General features: G+C 35.4%; 2 protein-coding genes and 1 pseudogene across 2 annotated transcripts in view; 2 read left to right on the top strand and 1 right to left on the bottom strand.

Annotated features, from left to right (window-relative positions):
- The window catches only part of LOC114287912 (DNA mismatch repair protein MSH5-like), a 30,665-nt pseudogene extending 28,873 nt beyond the window's left edge, over positions 1–1,792 (top strand).
- On the top strand, positions 1,068–7,910 carry LOC114287895 (DNA mismatch repair protein MSH5). Its single transcript, XM_082880207.1, has 7 exons — positions 1,068–1,121; positions 1,241–1,299; positions 2,543–2,596; positions 2,926–2,957; positions 3,047–3,070; positions 3,390–3,505; positions 3,611–7,910. The coding sequence occupies exons 3-7, from the start codon at positions 2,577–2,579 to the stop codon at positions 3,719–3,721; spliced, it is 303 nt and encodes a 100-aa protein (XP_082736333.1). The 5' UTR covers positions 1,068–1,121; positions 1,241–1,299; positions 2,543–2,576; the 3' UTR covers positions 3,722–7,910.
- LOC145795531 (GDSL esterase/lipase At5g55050-like) overlaps positions 7,243–15,851 on the bottom strand; it is a 23,571-nt gene continuing 14,962 nt past the window's right edge. The window contains exons 2-3 of the mRNA XM_082880205.1: positions 9,796–10,048; positions 7,243–7,852 (exon numbers count right to left, since the gene is read on the bottom strand). Of these exons, the coding sequence (XP_082736331.1) occupies positions 7,632–7,852; positions 9,796–10,048 (474 nt within the window). The 3' untranslated portion in view covers positions 7,243–7,631. The remainder of the gene's footprint in view (positions 7,853–9,795; positions 10,049–15,851) is intronic.

Below are 15,851 nucleotides of genomic sequence, written 5' to 3'. Positions count from 1 at the left end.
ATACTAGAAAATGTGCCACCAAATGTAGTTCTCAGATGAAGATGGAGACATGAAAAAGTTTTTCTATTGCACCTTGAAGACACGAGAATTGGACAACCTTCTTGGGGATATATATCACAAAATCCTAGGTCTGTAGTCTAATTCACTCTTCTGCTATGTGTTGTTATTCCAGATGACAATTTCTAAACTGCTTGGCCAAGAAGCACATACATTACTAAAAAAAAGTGCCATGTTCGCATCTCACAGCATATTGAACATTGACACTCATTGGACACCCCGAACATGTGTCCAAACGTGTCAAATTATTATTATTATTTTTTTTTTGTGGAACCAGACATGCTTTGGACACTTGAGGGAAACACGTGTTCATTGCTTAAATGCTTATAAAACACATTGCCAGTTTGAAAAAGTTAACTTTGGAACTTATGATTAAAATAAAAATAATGTGGATTTATACCAAATCATTGATAAACTTAATGTAGCCCCAACAGTTTACTTGTGAGTGATTTGATGATGCTTTTTAAAAAAATTAAAAATAGATTAATGTCTTATCTTCAATTCCTTTTTGAAGACATGGTGAGGGCAATTACTGGGGACTTGGTGTCACAAATTCTTCTATTCTCAGCACACCTTCTCAAGGCTTTGAATTTTTCAGCTGAACTTGACTGGTAATTTAGTAACATCTATTTTATTTGCATTGCAATATCTTGTTAGGTTTTCATGTCTTCTTTTTTTTTTTTAATTTTTTTATGACATATATTTCCTCACTATATTTTTTCACTTCTCAAAAAAAAAAAAAAAGGAATAGGAAAATTCCTCACTGTATTTTTTCATGTTGTCACCCAGCTTTTTATCACTGGCATTGGTTGCTCATCAAAACAATTATGTGAGGCCAAATTTGACTACAGAAGACTTGCTTGATATATAGAATGGAAGGTTAGGTTGTCTAGTACAGTCTACAATATGTCAATGATTGTATTTGCAAGGTCATATTATAATAGATTAGAGAAAAAATTGGGCATCCACCAAAGGAATCCTAACAAGTAGTTAATTCATACATGTTTTGCAGGAAATGACTGTAGATACTGTCATTCCCAATGATACAAAGATTCATGATGATGGTATTTGTAGTTAAACATCTCTAAGTATATTGGTTTCTTACTCCACTCGCCAATAAAGTCTTTTCTCATTCGAATATACTAGTTATTCTTGTTCAACTAACAAAGTCACACTTCTTTAGGAAGGATTAATATCATCACTGGCCCCAATTATTCAGGGAAAAGTATCTACATAAAGCAGGTCAGTAGTTATTATATTTCTCTTTATGGAACCAACATGCTCTCCTTCACTCTCTTTTTCTTTCTCTCCTTTGAATGATTCACCCTCATGTATCAGTAGATATATGTCATATGTTTAAGTGTTCATGTAAGTGTATAATTTGCAATCCTATATAATATCTGCTTTAAGTTAATTATATTGTCTATTTTATTATTTCTTCAATAGTTTTATCTGACAACTATAAGTGTAAGGTTTGTCAATGTTTCACCTTCCTCTTTGTGTCAAAGTTTTAATAATAATGTTGCATTTATGTTCGGTATAAATGCACTAATCTTTGATAAATAGAAATACTTATTTGACACATCTCGAAAGATGATTTTTTTTTTAAATTATTATTTTTTTTTTCCAAGTAGCTTTAATTGTTTTCCTTTCCCACATTGGAAGTTTTGTACCCGCAGATGCTGCTACTGTGGGTTTGACTGACAGGTTCGATATTTATATCCCTGGCCTTTAGGTATCATTAATTTTTTTGGTACTGCATTTTTTACATATTTTACTACGAGAACTTACCAGAATTTCAAAAAATAGGATATTTTGTGCCATGGGAAGTAAATTTATGAATGCTGAATAGTCAACATTTATGATTGATCTACATCAAGTTAGAATGATGCTAAGGTATAGTTACACAGTTTTCTCTTGACCTACTAATAATGGACATGGGATTGGCATCTACCCCTTGCATCGTTGGTGTTTGGTTCTGGGGATTAGTCCACTGATTTTATTTTTTGTTGGCTGTTGGCCCTTGTTATTTTCTTGCTATGGATGTGAAAGAGTGCTGGAACCATAGGGTATACAACTTAGTCATTTATATATATTGATTCCAAGAACTTTCATAGGCATGCAACTTCACGATCTTTATGCTTCTTGGACGAATTTGGTAAAGGCACTCTAACAGAAGGTTGGTTTTACCAAGAATAATTTCCATCCTTTTGATATGTCATGCAATAAATGTAATTTTTTAGCTATCATACGCTGTTGTTAAAATTCATTTCAGATGGCACTGTCTCCTTGGTGGAACTATAAATCATTTTATCACTTGTTATGATCCTCCAAAGGCTTGATGCTCTCAATTGCTATCCAACCAGAGTTTCTAATAAATGCAAATTCATATTAAGAGTGCATTCCTGGAGGCCACCTCTAGGTTTGCTAGTCACATTTGTTTTGATAGGCAACTTGTGATGGGATATGCTCTACTAATTTGCAGGTTTTGGTTTGCACTCACTTGACCGAGATGTTTAATGATAGTTGCATACAAGAGGTATAAACAAGACATTGCATTTTTTAAAACTTTAAGTATTAACTATTTCAACTGCGTGACACATCTATATATATATTATTTGCAGTCTGATAACATTAAGTATTACACCATGAGTGTCCTACAACCTGATGATGGTACAGATATTGAAGATATTGTATTTCTATATTTTTAATATCGTGTAGTATTCTTAAGGAAAATTTCATACACTTTTAGACAAATTCTACTATCTCTTTATGCAGTTATTGTTACACATCATCTGTCGGATTTAGTTTCCAATAGAAATTACCTTTTATGAAACCCCACTCGGATTTTTTAATTTGATCTTGCAGGCTTGTTCCTGGACATGCACTTCTTAGCTATGGTGAGTAAATAGTGTCTGTGTTTGTTGGGAATTCTGATGGATATTATTAAGAAAATGGGAATTTACATACTTCAGTTTATACCTTGCAGGGCTGCATTGTGCACTACTTGCTGGTACGTTTCAAATAATTGCTGGTTTTCAAAAAATATGCTAGGCATTTCACAATAATTTTTGTGTGTGTGTGTGTGTGTGTGTTTTTCTTAAGCTTCCTTATTATTGCTAGGCAAATGCAAAACAAGGGTTTCATACTCCGCCCATATTTTTTAATCTTTTAGTAAACATTCACTCGTTAAACATTCTGCAATTCCCATGATTTGTCATAGGTTTAAATTCATGCATTCATTTCCATGACAAATTGCGGAGGTTTTACTAGAGGCTTTATTTTCCAACGTCTCCGGTAATTTAATATTTCTGATAAAATGGTTCATACAGGTGTCCCAGAGGAAGTTATAAAGAGAGCAGCGTCTTTACTGAATGCTACTGGAAATAATAATCATGTTAACCAATTGTGCAATGATAAAATATCAGCTCAAGATCGACAATACAAGGTACTTTCTTTTTCGTTCAGAAACTAGTTTTGTAGTTAGAATAAACTCCGAAATTTCCGTGTCACCTTTCACATGAATCATTGTGCGTGTGTAAACCAAATGCAGGATACAATCAACAAGATGTTATCATTTTGTGGGGATATATTTTCTGAGTACCAACACGTGGCCAGGGTGACGCCGACGTGTCAGACGAGGTGCCACGTGTCCTGGTCATGACGCCGAGGTGATCTCGAAAAGGCCAAGGTTATCTCCGAAGATATCAGAATCTGAGATAAACGAATGAGGGACAAGAGTCCTAGAATGGGAGAAGACTTCAGTTTGGGTAAAGATAGGACTTTTAGAGAGTTTGTCATAATCCTACTGGGAGTCCAAGATTAGCAGTAATCCTAAGTCCATTGGAGCTAGGCTTCTATTGGGACTAGGATTATGTTGGCTATAAAAGAGAGGCACCCTCATAGGTCTATGGTATGTCTTTGATGCTTTTGATATTCTGTCTAATGAGTTAAGCACTATTGGTTATTTTTGAGAGATATTGAGTACTAAATTGATCGCCGGAGTGCCCTCGGGTGAATGAGCCACCGTCAGAAACTCTTCTTTCTGTTGCAGGTCGTTCAGGCTTAATCTATTCTGCCGGTGTTCTCCAGTTGAATACTAAGTTGGCAGTGTGGTCAGAAAATCACCCACACAATTTGGCGCCGTCTGTGGAAACGAAAGGAGAATAGATGGCCAACGACAGACCAAGAGAGAAGGTTGGGGATGACACCCCTACTGAGAGCGGGAAACATATTGACCTTAGCGTCGAAGAAGACAGCTACAACGAAGAAACTCGTGATAAGAATCACGGAGAAGAGGACGTAGAGGACGACGTGCTGAAGAAATCAGACCGAAGCAAGTATTATATCGAGGACGACCTCCAGCCACCGTTCCCGTCACAAGATACGCCGAACCCAGCAGCCGAGACAGATGCCCAGGCAGGGGGGCAGAAGACAACTCCTACGGTTCCTCAGCACGATAGGACCAAGGAACATACTCACCGGCCTTCAAGGGAGGTCGGACGAGGAGAATCAAGAAGGGGAGATTCACAGAGGACACATCGCACCAAGGAAGCTGACTCCAAAGAACATCGGTATGTTCAGGGGAAGGACCTCTGTTTCGACGCGACCAATGGAGAGATGTCCAAAAGGACTCGCAATGACACAGGAAGTAGTGCACCAGAGAGGCTGAAATCCGGAGATAGCCGAGCTCTTGGACGAACCAAGGAGGATCTGAGGGATTACCTCCAGAGAAAGCGACAAGATGCCGAGGTGACCTCACTTGTCAAGTCGAGATAACACTGGATATAAGAAGACAAGAGCTCAGCCCAAGTAAGCCGATCCCGGATTCCAGATCTCGGATCCCAGATCCCAGAAGACAAGATCTCGGCCTAAGATGATTAAGTCCGAGAAGAGAAGAGTTTACCGAGATGATATTTAACACTTGTTGAAACTTGAGAAAAGTTTACCAGTTGAAGTTAAACCGAGATTATGTTTAACACTTGTTGAAATTTGTGGACAATTTACAAGTTGAAGTTAAACCGAAATCATTGTTTAACATTTGTTGAAATTTGTGGACAATTTACAAGTTGAAGTTAAACCGAGATAATTGTTTAACACTTGTTGAAATTTGTGGACAATTTACAAGTTGAAGTTAAACTGAGATCATTGTTTAACACTTGTTGAAATTTGTGGACAATTTACAAGTTGAAGTTAAAACGAGATCATTATTTAACACTGATTGAAACTTGAGAAAAGTTTACAAGTTGAAGTAAGACAAAGGATATTTCTTGTACTTGTTGAAATTTGTGATAAATTTACAAGTCGGGGCTAAGGTTGTATCAAATTAAGTACTTGGGTACTTGCCGAGGTAAAACATCAGTTTGTATAACCGAGGTGTATCACCCCAAGGCGGTTGCAAAGAATGACGGTTTCGGCTGAGAAACTTGAACGAACTTGGTCGTTGGTTCTAAGGCATTGATGAAAGCAGACTATAGGTCTTGGTCATATTGAGCCGACGAGTTCTGATTTCGGCAATAGATGATGAAGCGAGCTTAGCCGACGTACTAAATGGAAGAAATGATATAGGTTCCATCACCTCAGAATGCCGAGGTAACAGAACCTAGGGGGCTGTTGTGGGGATATATTTTCTGAGTACCAACACGTGGCCAGGGTAACGCCGACTTGTCAGCCGAGGTGCCACGTGTCCTGGTCATGACGCTGAGGTGATCTCGGAAAGGCCGAGGTTATCTCCGAAGATATCGGAATCCGAGATAAACGGATGAGGGACAAGAGTCCTAGAATGGGAGAAGACTTCAGTTTGAGTAAAGATAGGACTCTTAGAGAGTTTATCCTAATCCTACTGGGAGTCCAAGATTAGCAGTAATCCTAAGTCCATTGGAGCTAGGCTTCTATTGGGACTAGGATTATGTTGGCTATAAAAGAGAGGCACCCTCATGGGTCTATGGTATGTCTTTGATACTTTTAATATTCTGTCTAGTGAGTTAAGCACTATTGGTTATCTTTCAGAGACATTGAGTACTGACTTGATCATCGGAGTTTCCCCGGGTGGATGAGCCACCGCCGGAAACTCTTCTTTCTGTTGCAGGTCGTTCGGGCTTAACCTATTCTGCCGGTGTTCTTCAGTTAAGTACTAAGTTGGCAGTGTGGTCAGAAAATCACCAACACACATTTGATGTTTGTAATGGCAATCTCAACCTCTTCTTCCAAGATATCTTTCCTTCTTAGATTCCTGTAAGCATCAAATCTGTCTTCTTTCTTCTCCCACTCAACAATGGCATCACGAAATGCAGGCCCGGCCCTGGCCATAGGCCCACAAGGCCATGGCTTAGGGCCTCTCAAAATAGGCCCAAAATAGGGGCTCCCTCCTATTATAAGTTAGTATAATATATTGGGTATGTTTTAAATCTAAATATTTATTTAGTATAATAAATAAATTTAAAATAAATTTAATTTTTTTGACTCATTAAAAGGCCAATAGTTAAGGCCCAGCCCAACCATTTGAAAGGCTCATTTTTTCTAATTCCTAACCCTATCTCCTATTAATCCAACATTCCCTAAATTTGTTTGATATAGCACACACTAGCGGCATAGGGACGAAGTAGCAGCAAACAGGTAAATTTTTTATTCATTTATTTATTTTCTATTCAATTAGTTAATTAAATATTTATCTTGTCTTTTGCACAATTAATTGCTATTATAATATTGGTATTTACATCATTAAGAAGAATTTATTTAAGTTTAATAGTTCACATCACATAATTTAAAAATTTTGTGTTTTGTTAAGTGGTGGTGCTCTTATTTTGAATTTTGATTTAAAAAAATATTTTGATCTCAGCACAGCAAACACACGTAATTTTTTTTTTTTCTATTCAATTAATTAATTTTTTTTCTAAATATTTTTTGTGATTTTAATACAAATCTTTTGTCATTTACCTTAAAAAATTGTGAAAGGCCCCAGAAATTTAATAGTTGATTATCGGTTTTGGGCCCCGAAAATCTCAGAACCGGGTCTGACGAAATGCTACTGTAAATTTCTTGGGTTTTTCAGAACCATTCACACACAAGTAAACTTCTTTTGGTATCAATATTGAAGTCCTACTGAAACCAAAGGTAAACAAGTGGGTAATTTCTGCCAATGCAAGCCATTTTTCTCCTTCCGGTATCAGATTTCTATTAAATCTGAATCAAACAATTTTCGAACTTTTCTCATTCTAATGCAAGAATGTGTATTACAATGATATTTCTCAATAATTTCCATGCTTGATTAGTTTGTGAAAATTGAACAGTTGGAGGCAAATAGAACTTAGGGTGTTTCTCAATAATTTTCAGTTTACTCTTTTATCATACCAAAAACTAGAAAATGTAGAAAATGTTTTTCAGAAAAACTTCTTTTCGATGAAACAAATAGAGCGTAAAGCAGTTGGTTTGTACTAATGCATGCACATATTATTGATCCAGGTAATTGGTTAACAATCCCATGTTCTTTATCCCCTCTGTTCTATATATTTTGTATTCCTTTCTATGTTTAAGGGCATCAACGACAGCCCTAACACTTGTTTACACCACTCGGTTTATGCAGCGATTAGCTGGTTCACATTCATAGGCATCGCAAACTGTTGTGAACCGTCAAAAACGGCGTTGACAAAGAGGTGAGCTGCTGCTTCAGTGGGATGGTAGAGATCCCAGAAGACATGATCACTTCTGTTGGAGCAGTACTTGGCAACGGGCACGCATGGAACTTGGGCTCTCAGGTTCCCCAACCCACAACAAGCTGATTGAACCTCAGTAAAACCTGAATATTTGACAAAACATTGTGGTTAATTGCAATTATTGGAGAAGAATTCCAAAAAGAGTAAGTTACCGATTGGCTTTTGGATTTGTGGACAGAAGAGAAAAGTGAATGGTTTAGTTTTCAGATTTTTTTTTAAACTAACAATTGGAAACTAGTTTGATAACACTATTAAATACCAAGAAAAAGATATTTTTGAATTTTTAAAAATCATTTGCATTCCAAAAAAGTGAATCACATGAAAATAATGAGCTTTTTGAATATTTTAAGATAACAATTTGAGAGAAGTCAAACTTTTTTTAAAAAATTTCAAAAAGCAAATTCTGAAAACTAAAATTGTCTTTTATAAAACAAATCTCTCTTTTTGTTTACCTCTCTAGTAATTTTTTCATCAGTAAGAGATTTGAGATGAGCAAAAACTTCTTTGTGAGAAAGGAGAATCCATTTTACTGTGCAAGATTCATGGGTCTTTTTGAATATATATATATATATATATATTGGGATCAATGCAACCATGAATGGACCACACTTCTTTTATTTTCCCATGGCATGAGAGCTTTACTGAATATTCAAGTTATGGTTTGGATTAAAGCGCAGACATGGTCAATTATTGAACCAATTTTATCTTTCATGAGTTGGGTTGGTTCCGTTTTTAAAAGTGGCACAATTTCATCTCAATTTTTATTCGTCTTGGCTTAATTCAATTTAGTTGGTTCATTTTGATTTAAAATTTTTGAACAAATCAGCGCTGATTTGGTTTAGGATCTAACATTCACTACAAGAAAATGCAGAATTGGCGACTAAAATATGTATTTTCGTCGCTGAAAGTAGTACGAATGGTGACTAAAATCAGTTTAGTCGCCAAAGGTGAGCACTTTTGCCGACTAAAGCACTTTAGTCGCCGAATATAGGGCTTTTAGCGACTAAAAGTTAGTTTAGTCGCCGAATATAGGAGTTTTCGCGACTGAAAAAATTTTAGTAGCTAAAAGGCACGGTTTTTGGCAACTAAAAGCATTTAGTAGCCAAAACTATAGGTTTTGGCGACTAAAAAATACTTTAGTCGCCGAATATAGGTGTTTTACCGACAAACAAATTTTTTATAGCCAAAAGTAAAGGTTTTTGGCTACTAAAAAAAATTTAGTAGCTAAAAGTGGACAAATGGCGACTAAAACTGAGTTTAGTCGGCAAAAGTGGAGCTTTTGGCGACTAAAAATCAGTTTAGTCGCCGAAAATTGTTTTTTTGGGCAGAAATTAATGTATTTAGCGACAAAACAGCATTTAGTAGCCAAAAAGCATAGAATTGGCGACTAAAATTCATATTTAGTCGCCAAAAGTGCTCCCCTATTTTTTTTAGTAAATACTTTAATTTTTTTGTAAAATATATTAAATAAAAATAATTATTTATATATATATTGTTTTCTATTAATATCGGTCAATATATTATATAAATAATATATTTTGCATTTATATTCATGTGATGTTCTTGTGGCGTAGTGGGGAGAGTGTTGGTAAAGGTTTACAGAGGTTGGGACGTTAGTGGTTCAAAACCTGGGAGTAGCAAAGGCTGAATTTTTTTTTTTTTTCGGAAAAATGCTTTCAGCGACTAAACTGTTTCGTCGCCAAATGTGTTGTTTTGGGCGACTAATGAGTTTAGTCGGGGATTCATGACCTATTGGCGACTAAAATAGTTGTCGCTAAAGGTGATTTTTGTTGAAGTGGATTTGAGTATTGGCGACCAAAAGTTTTGTCGCTGAAGACCTGACTTTTTGCTGACTAAAACGTTTTTAGTCGCCAAAACCTTGGGCGACCATTTATTCGCGACAACACTGGCGACAAAAAAAATCAGTCGGGGAAGGTATAAAAGTGACTTTTGGCGACTAAAAGGTGATTTTTGTTGTAGTGATTACCATTTTGATAACTAATTAGAAGAAAAGAAATGGAAGTACCATAGGTGGAGGGTGACTGAATGAAGCTAGAAAAGATAGTGTAGGTGTCAACAAAGGAGTAGTCCATGTCATTGAGCTCTGATTTGAGTCCTTGCAACATTAACTTCAGGCCTTCATTGTACTTAACTGACCAGTAATTAGCTTCTTCATTGCATTCTTCACTAGTTTTGTTCTGATTCCTCTGTGAGGGACAACACCCCACTGCTCCTATCCCAGCCACCACGAACTTTCGTGAACCAAAATTATGCATCCTCTACAAACCAAATATATATATATATATATATAAATATGTTAAATGAGCAAACATTAGGGCCGTTTGGTAAAACTTAAATTCAGCTTAAAGCAGCTTTTAGCTTAAATTAAGTTAGATTGGTGTGTTTGGTACAGATTATGGGGATAGATTATGGCTTATTTTAAGCCAAATTTCAGCTTAAATTCGAAGGCCCTGTTTGGTAGAGCTGTGGGAAAGTGCTTATAGCTTATACTTTAACAGCTTATAGTTTATAACTATAAACATAAGCTGATTTCTGACTTACAAAAAGCTATAAGCTGCATTGTTAAGCTAAACTAAACACATCAAAATAGCTTAAATTAAGCTGAAAGCTGAAATAAGCAGCTTTTAAGCTGCACCAAACAGGCACGAAGTTGCTCGGCAGGTGTTTTCAAAAATAGATTATGTGCGCAGCTGTTTTGGGAGGGGCATAATGACTTAAATGCCCCTCCAAAACTTAAGGAATACCGAAAATGTCACTATATAAGCATGCCTCTTCAGCTCAGACCTAACTATCCTCTTCTCTTCTCCTCTCGCTGCTGACTGCACCAGACATCAAAATCGCCGGCGATCGTCCATATTTTCCGTTGATCTCCACCAAAAAGTAAGATTTGAAACCCTAAACCCTATGTTTTGTTATATATAGATATACATATATTAGATATATACATCGATTTAGGGTTTTTTTTTTGGTTTTTTGTTACTTTGTGTTCAAATCCATGAAGATTTGTGTTTGTTTGTGGTTCTGGTTGCTCTCTCTCTCTCTCATCGATTTTGGTTTGTGGTTCAAAGTCTGCAGTTTTGTTCCCAAAAGCTATGTTTACACTCTCAAAAGTAAATAATACAAACACTAAAAAATTTGCTGAAATGCTACCCGTGAATTATCACATTTCGTCTTAACTTGGCTTTGGGGCAAAAAAATAAAGGGGCAGATTTGTAGGGCAAATTATATGTTGGACCGTTTAAGTATGCAAATCCTTAATTTGTAATTGTTGACTTTTGTTAAGGTTGGAGTATTGCTTGCTCAGATTGGAGTATTTTCTTTTGTTCTCTTAAGTCGTGCCTCAAATCTTCATCTAGCACAGACACACATTCTTAAGGCATGCATGTTGATGTCTGTAATGTAGATCCCACTTTCATTTACTTTTTCTTTTATTGGTAATATGAATGGCATACTTATAATGTTGCTAGCACTGGGCCAATTATTTCTTGCACAAATTCCGGAGAGTAGTTGTGTGTAATGTTTGGTGGACAACATGGCAGGCAACCAGCCATGTTGATAAATTTTCAACTCAGAGACATTAATCTAATAGTTATGATCTTGATCTTGCTCTTGCTATTTTTCACGGATAATTTGTACTTTGTATGGCAACTGATTTGGTCACAGAGTTGTTCAACACTTGCAAACTGAATCGTTGATTTCAATATTAAAGCCTGGAATTATCATTTTTTATAACAGTGTATGAAAAATCATCTAAAATATGAATAATCACAAGTAACCACTTCCTCTGCAAAATAGAAATGGTTGGGGGGCGTCTTAATAGATTTGTTAGAGTTTTTTTTTTTTTAATACTGTTTTTAGGTTGACATTTTTAAAAATGTTTTTGGTCCTTTTTTGTTGCTTAATTGGCTCGTTTTGATTGTAATATCATACATTAGTCAAAGAAAAATGAAAACAATGAAAACAAATTTAGAGGGCATTTAGTTAGTCTGATCCTTTTGGATGAAAACAATGAAACTGCAGGGGAATATTGGATGAATATGGAATGCATAACTAATTCAATGAAAACAATGAAACTGTAGTTTTGATTTATGGATGAATATGGAATGAAAACAATGAAAACAAATTTATGGGTTCACGTTTTTATTCCAAACTTTTGTTTCTACCTGAAGCTATTAAACTGCAGGGGTTATTTTAAACTAAAATACTATTAGTATAACTTATAAGTTTAACATTATTACTATTAGTTTAACATTATTCTGATTGATTTTTATTCTTAAATTAGGTTATAAATTATTTTTCATAAATTATTTTTCAGTATTACTAAAATTATTTTTACTATTAGTTTGGGGCATGATGATTGACCTTTAAGAAGTGAAAAATGAGAAATTTCATAGTTGTTCACTGAAAACCCCATTGACACAAGTTGTTATTCTTATTATTTTTAATATTCGTAACACCTGCAATTATATATCATCATGGTCGGTCTCGTCATTTTAAAAAATGCTAGTAAGTGTTACATGTAGTACACATGACATTGCTAATTTTGTTGGACCAACATATGGGCTTGAAAGGCATTGGATTATCTCAAACTTCTTAGTGCTTAGGTGTGAATGCCTTTATTAATTTTACCTTTCTCATTAAGAAATGCCTTTTCCAAATGAGGATTTGGATTCAATTTTTCCTAATTAATGCAGAGGCATGTCATCCTCTAGTAACTATTATTCTAATGGTGAGAGCTTCGACTTGAGGTATGAGCCTTTGAAATGTGATTGTGGGCTAAGAGCTGCCATAAGGGTTACCGAGTCTGACAAGCCATCTAAAGGGAGACTATATTTCATTTGTGAGAAGAGAAATTGTCAATTTTGGAGGTGGTGTACCCCAAAATCTGTAACGATGTTAGAGAGGCTGAGGAACGAGAGCATGCTTGATCAAAATCAAAAGTGAAGAACCAAATGCTTGAGCAATCCAATGCTTTCATGAAGCAGCTTGTTGTGGGTCTGCTCACGATTTGTATTGTTATGTCAGTTGCATTACTCTTCAAATAATGATAGGTGCCATTTGGAGATACCCCATGTTTTTGTACTAATGTAGTTTACTATGAACTATTGTACTAAGCTTTGTAATTGTTGAATGTTGACGTAGTTTCCATGTATGGTTGTTTTGGTTGGGATCTACCTGTTCTAATGCAAGCACTGATGAATGAGTTTGTTTTAAATGTTTTTTTTTTCTTTCTTTCATAGAATGAGTAACCAAGATGAAACACAGTCTCAAAATAGGAACAATAAGGGAAAATCAAGTCAAGTACCATTCGTTAAAGCTCATTGGGATGCAAAATCAAATGAAATTTTTATTAAGCTTTGTGTTGAGCAAGTCAATGGTGGACATAGACCTGGTACACACTTAGATAGGGTCGGTTGGGAAAATGTCATAAGTAAGTTTAAAAGTATGACTGGAAAAGCATACTAACGATTACAAATGAAAAATCATTGGGATGTTTTGAAAAAAGATTGGCTTTTATGGAATAATCTGTTAAGGGGCGAGACAGGATTAGGCTGTGATACATTGACTGGAGCTATATCTGCATCTGATGAGTGGTGGACTTTGAAATTGGAGGTACGTGAATTGCTTAATGTACATTTTGTTTGTTTTTAGTTTAAATACACCAAATTTTGTTACTTGAAATTGTTACATTTTCCTTTGTAATTGTTGCAGAGGTATCCTGATGCTGCTAAATTCCGGCGTATACCGTTGCAATTCGCTGACGACTTAGACATATTATTCTCAGATGCAGCTGCTACAGAAGAATGGGCATACACTCCTAGCTCAGGGGTAATGCCTCAGACTGATGAGACGCCGGAGGAATTTCATACCCCACATGATGCTGAATTTCATGATGATGCTGATTTGGAGGTGGTTCATCCTTCCGAGTTAAACAAAAAACGGTCAGCAAACACTGATACTTCATCAACCAAGAGCAAGACAAAGAAGAAAGTTACTGGTGCAGCTCTGCTGAACAAGACACTTGATCGTATAGTTAATGTCGTTGAGTCATCTTCAGCAACTTCAACACATACCTCATCAAGATATCCTTCAATTGCAGAATGTTTGGCGAAGTTGGAAAGCATCCCTGGTGTGTCCCCGGATGATGAGCTGTATGTATGGGTTGCCAGATTGTTCTTACGAGACAAGCGTCGTGAGTGCTTTATGAGTCTTCCAACGGATGAAGTTCGGTTGAGGTTTCTAAAGTTGGAGATTGAGATGGAGAAGACCACCACAGGTTATCACGGCTAGTTGTTTTTTACTTTATTTGGTAGACTTTGATGGATATTTATTGACTATGTTGGACTTTTATTATTAATATTTGACTATGTTGGACTTTGATTAATATTGAAAAATGTTGGGACTTTTATTATTAATATTTGACTATGTTGGACTTTGATTAATATTGAAAAATGTTGGGACTTTTATTATTAATATTTGACTATGTTGGACTTTTATTAATATAGAAAAATGTTGGACTTTTCATAGTTGAATGGTAAGTAAATAGTTGACTAGTTGAATGTTAGTTGAATAGTTGAAATGTTAGTTGAATAGTTGAATGGTTGGTTTCAATTTTGAATATGAATGGTAGGTGAATGGTTGTTTTTTTTTATATATATGTACATGTTTTCCAGGTGGTGTGTTCATTTTACAGCTGTTTGTGGTGTGTTCAACTTGGTGGTGTGTTTTCTTTGTGGTGTGTTCAACTTTATTTTCCAGGTGGTGTGTTCAACTTTAATAGTCAACTGTTGTGTTCATTAAGGTAACATTTTACAAAGTTCAATTTGCTTGCTGTTTGTAACAGTTTACAAAGTTCAATTAGTTTGAATTTTAATAATAATTCTAAAACTCTAAAACTCATTAAATGATAATTCTGTCAAAGTTCAAATGCTAATTCTGCTAATTCTGTCAAAGTTCAAATGATAAATGATAATTATGTTTGAATTTACAAAGTTCAATTTGCATTACTTGCTGTTTGTAACTTCTGATAAATGAAGTGAAGAAGCCGAAAAATGAAGTTCCGATAAATGAAGTTCAATTTGCATTAGCCCAGATGAAAAGGTAAGGCCAATAATAGTCTAGTAGATATTGCTAATTTTACATCTATTTTTTCATTTATTTGTTTTACTCAAAAAAGTGTTTGGAATTTCATTCTGATTAATTTTAAAATAAATGTAAATTTGTCCTACATATACTAAATAAGAAATATTAAACCTAAGCCCTCAGGTGGATTTAAGCTTTTTTTTTTTTTTCTAAATTTTAAAGTTGATTAAATCCATTCATAGATAAATAATGGATGACAGAAAATTATTCTATAGTGCATTAAGAGCTATGGAATAAATAATCTCCCATATTCCAACCATCTTGACTTTATTTTATTTTATTTTATTAAAAAGGATTAGTAGCTCTATTCTTTAATAACTTTGAAATCTGTGACTGTAAATGAATATAATAGTAACTAAGCCTTTTAATGGATAGGTATTTTGGAGATGAATAACAGTGATAGCGAATGGAATGATGATTACCATGATGAAGATACAGAAGATGAAGGTAGCACATTGGAAACTCAACAACATAACATGCTCTTAGCTACGGCGGCAACAGTTGCAGTGACATATCTGACAAATTATTTGGTAAAAGAACCATGTAGGACATCTAGTTTAACAGGGGGGAAGTGGATGGTAGAATTACAAGAGGGGAATCACACAAGAATATTTGAAAATTTTCGAATGGAAAGTATAGCGATCCCGGGTTTACCTTTGTTGTACAGTGATCCGGACATGTGTCCGTGGATGTTGGTAGTTGGTTATTATCGTGTTTACATTCCTTTTTCTTCATATTTGAGTTATAGGATGTGTTAGGCAGGTTTGTTACAGGTTGGTTGTGTTTGGGAGCCTAGTGTTGCTGCCCAGATTTTTGGTCCTTCGCTCGAGCGAGGAGTTTGTCGCTCGAGCGAGTGTAGTGTTGCGTCTGGTTCTGGACCTGAGAGTTGTATTTCCTGGCTCGAGCGAGCTTCCTTCG

Source organism: Camellia sinensis, chromosome 7 (genome assembly GCF_055761805.1).
Source record: "Camellia sinensis isolate YWXY chromosome 7, ASM5576180v1, whole genome shotgun sequence".
Lineage (NCBI taxonomy): Eukaryota > Viridiplantae > Streptophyta > Magnoliopsida > Ericales > Theaceae > Camellia > Camellia sinensis.
Note: the sequence above shows the minus strand (reverse complement) of the source record. Positions and strands in the feature narration are given on the sequence as shown.